This window comes from Furipterus horrens, unplaced genomic scaffold (assembly GCF_987537825.1).
Source record: "Furipterus horrens unplaced genomic scaffold, mFurHor1.1.pri manual_scaffold_4, whole genome shotgun sequence".
Taxonomy (NCBI): Eukaryota; Metazoa; Chordata; class Mammalia; order Chiroptera; family Furipteridae; genus Furipterus; species Furipterus horrens.
This window is the reverse complement of record NW_028327174.1, coordinates 194,160,690-194,169,950: the sequence shown is the minus strand read 5'-3', so window position 1 is coordinate 194,169,950 and position 9,261 is coordinate 194,160,690. Positions and strand designations below refer to the sequence as shown.

General features: G+C 54.6%; 1 protein-coding gene across 9 annotated transcripts in view; it reads right to left on the bottom strand.

The window, feature by feature from the left end:
- Positions 1-6,985: 6,985 nt before the first annotated feature.
- The window catches only part of DAB2IP (DAB2 interacting protein), a 182,887-nt gene continuing 180,611 nt past the window's right edge, over positions 6,986-9,261 (bottom strand). For 8 of the 9 annotated variants that reach the window (XM_090274670.1, XM_090274668.1, XM_090274675.1 and 5 more), the window contains one exon: positions 6,986-8,878. In XM_090274670.1, the coding sequence (XP_090130796.1) occupies positions 8,711-8,878 (168 nt within the window). In that variant the 3' untranslated portion in view covers positions 6,986-8,710. The remainder of the gene's footprint in view (positions 8,879-9,261) is intronic. The other variant, XM_090274671.1, reaches the window with a different exon arrangement.

The following is a 9,261-nucleotide window of genomic DNA, read 5'->3' as shown; positions in this document are numbered from 1 at the left end:
AGGTTGATGGAGTCTCAGATATGGCCCCAGATTGCTGGTTCTGTAGGCGAGGGTTTAGAAGAGACAAAAGAGACAATGACCTCTGCTCACCTTGATGCCAGACACTTCGGTTTCTCCCTCTTTGCCACTGGTGCCTTTCAAGCTGCCACCCCGGTGCTGGGTCTCAGAGGGAGTGAATCTGAGTAGGTGATTTAGGTTGTGGGCTCTTTAAGAGGAACTGCTTGGGGCTCCTGCAGTTTCTTCTACTGACCCAATCCCCATTGGATTTTGCAGCCGAAAGTTATAGGGAACAATCTTCCCGGCACTGGAACCCTGGTTGGGGGGCCTGGTGTGGGGCTGGAACTCCTCGCTCCTGAGATAATCCCTCCCAAATTTGTATCCACCCCATGTGGCTGAGAGGCCATCCTGTTCCACGTCTGTGCCCCTCCTACTTGTCTCAATGGATATGGTTTCTTTAATTTCATAGTTATCAGACTTCCATTCAACTCAATTTCTGATGGTTGTGAGTGGTGGTTGCTCTATATTTTAGTTGTAATTTTCATGTGGTTGTGTGAGGAGGCGAGCCGTGTCTGCCTGTGCCACCATCTTGCAAATAGATTTTAAAAACAAAACCAGAGTCCTCCTGGACATACCATTCTGTTATCACCTTTCACAACTAATATATTATTAACATTTTTCATTTTTTTTTTATTATTATTCTACACAGTTAGTGGTTTCCTAGTATTTCATTATATGGATATGTTTTAAATGGCTCCATATCAAAACAAGAAATAAAAACTGGTTGTAAAATATTCAAACGATAATAGGAATATAAAGTAGGAAGAGCCCCAGTCCTCCTCAGATTAGTAGCATGTATTTGCTTCAACATAATGCTGCTATGTGACTTGTTATATGTCATGCAATTCACTTATTTTTCTTTAAAGGAAGGAGGGCATACTGATCCACAGCTTGCTTTTCACACACAATATACCACAAACACTGTTCCAAAACTTCCCCTCCTTTTCAATGCAGAAGAATCAAGAAGTTGCATTTGGCTCTTGGCTTGAGCACCTGGGAGGATGGTAGAGCTATTTGGGGGGTTGGAAGACGAGAGGAGAAGCAGGGTCAAAGGTCAGGAAAGTCAAGAGCTCCATTTCAGATTCATGAGACTTGAGGCCAAGTGGCAATGCTGAGAGGGCACAGAGCCGTGAATGTGGAGCTCAGAGAGCAGGGTGGCTGGGCATAAAAATGTGGGGGAGGGCAGAAGGAGCAAAATGGGTGGCTATAAATCCAGGGTGATGGTCCCTGCTGCTGAGGAGGAACCACGCCTTCAGAAAGGGTGCTTGCTTTTCAATTCACCCCAATCCCCGCCTCTTCTGTTGTCTCGCGACACTGTGTCTAAATGTCACCTGAAGTGGGCCTGCTTCAGTAACTCACTCATTGCCTGCCAGGTCACTGAGGCCTCATGCTTTGTGACTGTGGTGCATTGTCAGGGACTATTCAGAAATATCCAAAACTTTGGAACTAAGGCAACAGGAGGACAGCTTGTCATCCCACTGGAGTACTGTTTAAAAAGCCTGCCCCAGGACTATTGCATCACCTGGGGAGAACACATTTACCTGTGTTGATGTACATTCACTAGGTATGTATGCATGCAGCATGTGATGTTACACGCTAATCTGGACTTCTGGCAGCCAGGATGCAACCCCGTTGCCTATGGTTTCATGGCCCGGTAGGACACTATCACGCTGATTGGCCTCACTGTAACTTCGCCATTTCTTACGGGACCTCTCACTGAGACTTCCCACCAGGAGTTCTCAGGGGCACCTGTCCCTCTTCACTCTCTGGTGCCCTCGTTCCCCAACAGCTCCTCACTTAGGCCCACATACCTGGCCTCCCCTCCCTCCCTCTGAGCTCCCGACCAAGGTCAGCGCGGATCAGCACAGCTCTGGCAGAGTTGGGGAACTGGTGAAGCTGTGCATTGGAGGGGGTCTTTTCCCGTCTGTTCCTTCACCCTTGACACTTGCGACCTTCCTTTCACTTTGGAAAATGTCCTTTTATTATTCCTTTATTCATATTCTCTTTTACTCTTTTCCCTCCTTCAGTAATTCCTGATAGTTGGACATCGAACAGCCTGGATTAAGCCTCTAGTTTTTTTCCCTCTCTCCTGTTTTCTACTTGTATATTTTGTTCTACTTTCTAGAAGAATGAATGCCTCAACTTGGTATATCCAATTCTACTGAATAGTTTATTTTTGTTAAAAAAAAAATCTAAAAAAGTCAGGAGCTTTCTTGATCTTGGTTTCTTTTTCATAGTATCCTGCTCTTGTTTTATATCACTCAGGCTATCGTAGTTTGGAGTTATTATTTTTTAAATAAGCTCTCTTCTTTCCTTCATTATCTCTATTTCCTGTTTCCTTTCTTGGGTTGATTTGACCTTTCCCTTTCACGGGGAAAGTTTCTCTTTTTTAAAAAAGATTTTAAAATTTATTTTTAGAGGGGAAGGGAGAAAGGGAGAGAAACATCAATGTGTGGCTGCCTCTTGCACACCCTCAACCAGGGACCCGGCCCTGTAACCTAGGCATGTGCCCCGACCAGGAATTGAACCAGTGACCCTTTGGTTTGCAGGCTGGTGCTCAATCCACTTAGACACACCAGCCAGGGCTCTTTCTTTCTCTCTCTCTCTTTTTTTTTTTTTTTTTTTTTTTTTGAGCTGTTATATTTGCAAATAGGGAGTTTTGTTGCCACTAAAGAAGCAGAGGCCTGGGAAATTCACACCTAGTTTCTATTATTTGTTGGACACTTTCCTCAACTCTGTGGTAGGAGGGGCATTGACCGTCTATGCCTTTTCATGTGTGTATACGCACACACAGGACACGCTGATTGGCGGGGGTCACTATGGGATGCTGTGTTGGGGAAATATCTGCAGGTCTTTTCTCAGAAGACAGTTTTTCTAATCAAGTACATTCCACTCAGTTACCTGGGGGGAAAGACGCTCACTCTGGGCATTCTGGGAGCAGTGAAGGCGCTGTGGGGCAGGACCACAGAGGGAAACAGCTCACTTCAGCCCCTCCCACTGGCTGTCCACCCCACACCTCACAGAGTCCTCTGCTCTTCCTGGTGTGCCTGAGTCTGGAGCATAACTGTTAAGATTGCTCCAGAGAATAAACATCCAGTTCCTTGTAAGGAAATGAGGAGTAAGGAAGCCTCCTGGCTGTGCTGAGCAGCGGAAGGAGGCTGCAGTCTGGCTTCCCCATGTCCGACCTGGTGCGCTGGCCCTGCCTCCCACCAGACCGGGCCTCCCTGCCCTGAGCCTCTTGGGGGTGGGGGTGAGGAGTGTGGTCCTTGAACCTCATCAGCTCATTTCCGATTTTTCTCTCCCTCTGTTCTGCTAATGTAGTCAACTGTTGTACCAGCTTCCGTCTGCCAAAGATTTTCAAATTATCTTATTGACTGCTATCTCCTTTCATCTTAATTTTGTCCTTAAAGGTAATCATCTTGTCAGTCCTTTTCTGCCAGTACAGTGGTATTTGGGGAGGAAAAGAGAGAGATGTGTGAGGTCAATATACCTTGTTTTATTAGAAGACTAGTTTGTTTTAAAAATCCAATTCTATTGATTTAATATCTATTTTAAAACTTCCTGATGATAGGGGTTTTCCCCCTGGCTAAACATTTATTATAGATCTCCGTTTTATTGCTTTAAGGTACAGAATGTGGCCCAAACTGTTTTCTTTGGGCAGCTTTCTGAGGTTTTCATACCCCACTTAGTCAACTTGGGGGTAATGCCCCAAGTAAACTTGAAAAGGTGTGCTCTCTAGATTAAGGGCTTGATGCTTATTACATCTCACCATTACTAAAATCCTCTGGGCTCTATTGTCTCCTTAACCTGAAATAAACTGTTAATACCAGAGGTGTGTTCCTGTGAAATGCAATTGTTACCTGTGATTCCTCTGCATTTCCAGGTTTTGTTCCTATTTGATCCACGCCTATGGAGGCTCCCAGCTGTAGTGCCTTTGCTATAAACGCCTTCTGTCCACGTGAAACTATTTCTGTCCCATTCACCACTATTCCATTGAGGTCCCCATCATGTGGTGTAGCCCCAGCAGAGGGACAGCAGTAGACGCGCTGAGGCTGCCCGTGGATTTGGCAATGAGGTGGCGGGGGGCTGGGGGAAGAACAGGAGGTGAGAAGGCAGAGGTGGCAGGTCTCTGGGGATAGCACAGGTTAAAGAAGGGGAGAGAAGAAAACCCAGCCTGGAGCAGGTGAAGGGCAGGTGGAGACCTAGCACCGTGGGAAAGAGCAGTGAGGCTGAAGATTTAGGAGTAAATAAGGCAGCAAGGGGTGAGGGGGTAGGGCCTGGCCAGGGGCCACCTTGGGAAGGAAGGTCACCTCCCCTCTTGTGCCTGCTGGGCTCCGGCAGCCAGTCGGGGGTGCGGGCAGGGAAGGGTCAGAGGTTACTGAGGGCATCTTCCCCCAGAGGGGGAGGAGATTGGCTCGGGAGTGTCTGGCTGGGGAGTCTGAGAAGAGGTCCAAGTTTGCCTTAACTTCCCTAGTGGGGTGAATGGGGGAGCAGGCCCGAGAGGGAAGGGGAAGGCGGGCACTCCCAGGGGCCATTGGGTGAACCCAGGGCTGATGTTGTCAGAGCACTTGGTCAGGAGAGGGGCCGAAGAGAGATGCTGGGCAAATATGCTTGGTGGGGAAGCAAGGAGGACAGAAGGGGCCTGGGAGGGAAGGGGCCTGCTGATGGGGGGATGATGGGGAGGGCGTGACAGAGGCGGGGTCCTTATGGGAGAGAGAGCCTCAACTCCAGAGAGGCCAGAGTGCTGAGCGGGTGGCTGAGGTCACCCAGGCTGACGGGTGGACAGCGCAGATGTGGCAGCGTGTGGGTGGGGGGCGATTACCATGTCTAAGGGAGGAGCATGGGTTTGGGGAGCAGGATGTATCCCTCCAGTAGAACCACCGGGTTTGGAGCTCCCCCAGGGCCCAAGGTTCAGCCTGGAGCAGGGGCAGACACCAGCTGGGGGCTCTGATGTATCCGGCCACTCCGCCCCCGAACCAGCCCTGCCACTGGCTTCAAGGACAAGTACAGGAGCTGCCCTGGGGTTCCTCTGAAAATGTCAGACAGCTGGGGCCCAAGTCCCTGACAGGAGACAGCACAGGGTGTCCATCTGGGGCTCTGACCAGACACACCCCTGCCCTCTGCAGAGCCTTGGCCCACGTGCGTTGCTGAGGTTGGGCTGAGCCTAGGCCTGGACTTTCCCCCGCGGGACCAGTCTCCCATGCACTGACCCCTGCGTGCTACGGTGTAGTGGCTGGGACTTGCTGAGTAGGACCCAGGGCTGCAAGGTACTCCGTGCACAGGTGCAGCTGAAAGGACTTGGGGGTGTTTGTTCCCAGTGAAGGCCCTGGGTTGGGCCTTGAAGGTGGGTCCAGACATCAGAAGCTTGGATTTAGTCCAACTTTGCCATGACCTGGTGGTGACCCTGGGCAACCTCTCCCCCTCCCTGGGCCTGTCCCTCCTGGAGGTGGACTTCAGATGAGATAGCACCTGAAGCAGAGCCCTAGGCAGGAGCTGGTGTCCCAGGAGGCTGCGGGGCCAGCAAGGACCTCACTGCCCAGCTGCGAGAGCCAGGAGGGTGGGTGTAATCCTGGATCACTTAGTGCATAAAGACCACCACTGCCATCAGTTTTAGGGGTTTTCCCTGTCTACAACTACCACCAGGGTGAACCAAGTGCTGGGTCCCTTAGTGAAGGACAATATCAGGAAAATCTCTTGAGACCCAGCTGAATGGAGAGGCGAGTCAGGCTTAAAATAGCTAAATAAATTTTTAATATTTCTAATTGCAAATGTACAGAAATTGCACAGCCACACAGTCTTAGAACACCAACAACTTTCTCTGTACATTATTACATAGTTAAAAGTCACAGCTGGAGGGGCTCCAGCCAAGACTCCACGTTTGCAGTTCTGTCCTTTTCACATACTTACAAAAGGAGGGGGCAGGGAGGTGGGGGGCCGGACGGCTCTGGGGGCTGAGTGTGTAGAAAAGAGAGGGGCTGTTTCCCTGGGCAGTCTGCCTTCCGCAGACGGATGGGGGGAGGGAGAGAGGCACCTCCCGGGCAGATGCTCTGCAGGGTGGGGGGGCGTGGAGCTCTGGCCTCGGTTCCCCACCCCCCTTACTGGGCAGTCGGAAAATTCTTCACTTATAGGAAGTTTGGCAGTTTCCTTCACCCTAAACATAAAAGTTAAGCAAAAAAGTCAGGCCTCTCTGTGTTGGCAAAGGAGGGGAGAGCCGTCTCCAGCCGGGTCTGGGCCTGGGACCTTGGTCCTCCCTGAGCAGGGACTGCCTTCCCTCACCTCCCTCCCTGCGGACCCTCTGGCAACCCGGCCCTGTCTGCAGGCAGCACCCAACACCAAGACACAAGCGTGTGTGGCCCAGATGGGAGCCCCTTTGCTGGCCCACCCAGGGCGCATGTCCCTGTCCACCCCACCCAGACAGCACACTGCAAAGCAAACAAGTAAATGCCAGGGGCAGGGAATAAACCCCCACACCCAAATCCCAAACCTCTTCTTCCTGGCCAATACTGTTCTCTAGATTAAAAAATAAAATACAAACCATCGGAGAGCAGCGGTCCCGGGCGGCCCTCGGCAGCACCAGGACTAGAGGACTATGTACAACCATTAGGTGAAATAGTTACATTACAGTCAAACACCAAGAACATTTACAAAAATGGTCAGACTTGCAATGCAGATAAAAATCTGAGAAGAGTCTGTACACTTTTACAGTTTTTGCACTAGGTAAGTAAGGTTCTCGGCCTGAGAGCTCACGGCCCAGCCAAGGGCCGCCAGCACCGGCCACTGCACCGGCCTCCCACACCCGCTGCCGGGCCTGGGAACCCCCCCCCCCTGGATCGCTAAGAGGCGATCAGTCCGAGGTCGCTCTATGAGGCATCGGTGGGAGAGGAGTGGGGTGGGGAGGGGAGGACTCACGGGGCAGTGGGGGGGGGGGGGGGTGAAATTGAACCAGAGGGCATCACTGGGGCCAGGCCCTGCCCGTGAGGCCAGCAGTGAAAACAGGGCCTCGGCCCCATGGCCGTCCCTCACGAGGCCTGTGGCCCTTGGGGGCCGCCCTTGCCCCGCCAGCACGGCTCTGGCCTAACTGAACTGCAGATTTCACCGCAGAGCCCAGTCTCTGAGCGCAGGCGCAGGAAGGGGATTCAGTGTGGTCTGGACCACCCCCCACGCCCCCTCCTGGCGGGCTCAGTGGCAACCCCAGCCCGGGCGGTGCGTCTGCAGCCCCTGGGGCAGAAGGGCTCAGCGCTCTTTCCAAGGGTCTCCTCAGCTGCCTGAGGCTGAGACTGAGGCTGAGGGGCGGCTCTGGCTCGGCCCTGGCTCTGCTGCGGGGCGAACGCGCCAGCTCGGGTACCCAGGGCCGGGGCCGGCAACAGGGAGGTGCCCAGACAGACCCAAGCTCCTGCCCACCTATGGGGCAGGGAGGGCTGAAAAGCTATGGAACAGCCTAGAGCTGAGGAAAACCGGCCCCAGCTGTGGGGTGTGCCCCTCGCCTGTCTGCAGCGCCTGGGTCCTTGGCTGGGGGCCCGGGAAGGGTGAGGAGGAGGCCGGCCGCACACACGGGGCCTGGTGCAGGCCGCTGCTGTCTTGGAGAGGGAGCAAGTCTAACATCCTCCAGGGCCGCTATTTCCCATGCAGTGCGCACGCTCAATTTAAAAGGCCCCTGTGTTCCAGCAAGCGAGCAAGCGGGCTTTTGTTTCTAATGCATACTGTGAAAGGAAAGAAAATCACAGTTATCCACATTCTCAGGGCCCGTGGGCATTAGAATTTTTTTAACCACCACTCGGGAAAGATCAGCCTTTCTCTCAGGGGGAGCACCAGCGGCCACTGCCTGCGAGGCCACAGGAGGGCAAGCAGCACGCACGGTGTCGTCTGGGCCAGCTCGGCCCGGATCTTTGGCTTCGGGAGCCCCAGAGCATCAGCCTGGGCCAGGGGGGCAAGGGAGGGAGGCTCCGGATCCTCTCTACAGGTGCGAGGGCCCAGAGGACAGGTACGTGAGCCTCACTGGGTCTTTTTGGCAGAACGACTGAGGGAGGGACGGAGGGAGAGGAAGGCGGGCAGTGTGGGGACAGGTGCGGGTGAATCCTCGGTCGCGCACAGCGGGAAGGGCCCCCGGCAGGCTGCATGCAGTGGCAGGTGTTCAGAGCCGGGCAGGGGACACAGAACTCCGGCCGATCCATCCTCCCCACCCTCTCCCTGCCTGCCAACCGACCTTCAGCTCCTGAAACTGAGGGGCAGGTCCCACAGGGGGAGCCTGGGCCCCAGTCCTTTAATCCCCCACCTGTCCGGGCAGCTCCCTCCCTGGGGAGCACGGGGGGTACATGCACTTGGCCAGGTCAGGAGGAAAGGCGACACACGCCAAATCCAGTAACCAACAGAGACACATGTGGGCCAGCCCCCGCTCCCCCAGGCTGTCCCGCGCCCCGCGTGCAGTCTCTTCAGCCCGCACCCAACTTGCTTCTCAGGTGGAAGCAGGGGGGGCGCCCGCTGCGTCGGTCTCTCTCGGCTCCCTCTGTGGCCGCCTCCTGGACCGCGGGCGGAGGGCACGGGGAGACGAGCCTCGGCCTCTTGCCGCCCGCATTGGGGCTGCACCTGTGGGGTGCTGCTCCCCAGGCCGAGGCCCGGCCCTGGGCCACCACAGTCCTCCCTCTCCTCGGGCAGGTTAACAATTGCTGCTGTTTCTGAACTCGCCGTTCTCGGTAATCTGCAATTTGGTGGGGTTGGTGGGGGAGATGCCGTTACGGGCCTGCATGCTGTACCTCTCTTTCAGCTGCGTCAGGGCGCTCATGAGGCGGGCGTTGGCGGCGTCCAGGGAGGCGATGCGCTTCTCCTGCGAACAGGGGGTGTGGCACAGGGTCACGGGGGGAAGGGATCTCCCTGGGGCTCTGTGCACCTACCGGTGCTGGGGCGGGAGGAAGGGGGCCTGGAGGAGATGCAGGAACGGCCAGTGCCCGGTGTGAAGGCTACTAAGCAGTGGGCAAGTGGGCCGGGGTGCCCTTGACCCCAAGGGCCGCGACCTCCTGAGTCTGCCTTCCTCACGTCTCCACCACATCCCGCTTCTTGGTCCAGCAAAGCAGCCCCAGTGGTGTTACCCACCCACCGCCTGAGCCCGAGGCAGGTGCCTGTGCAAGTGCCTGGGACACACAGTGTCACAGCTCCCTGCCAGAGCAAGGCCCGGCCCCATTCTGGGGCAACTGAGAAGACAAGGCAACA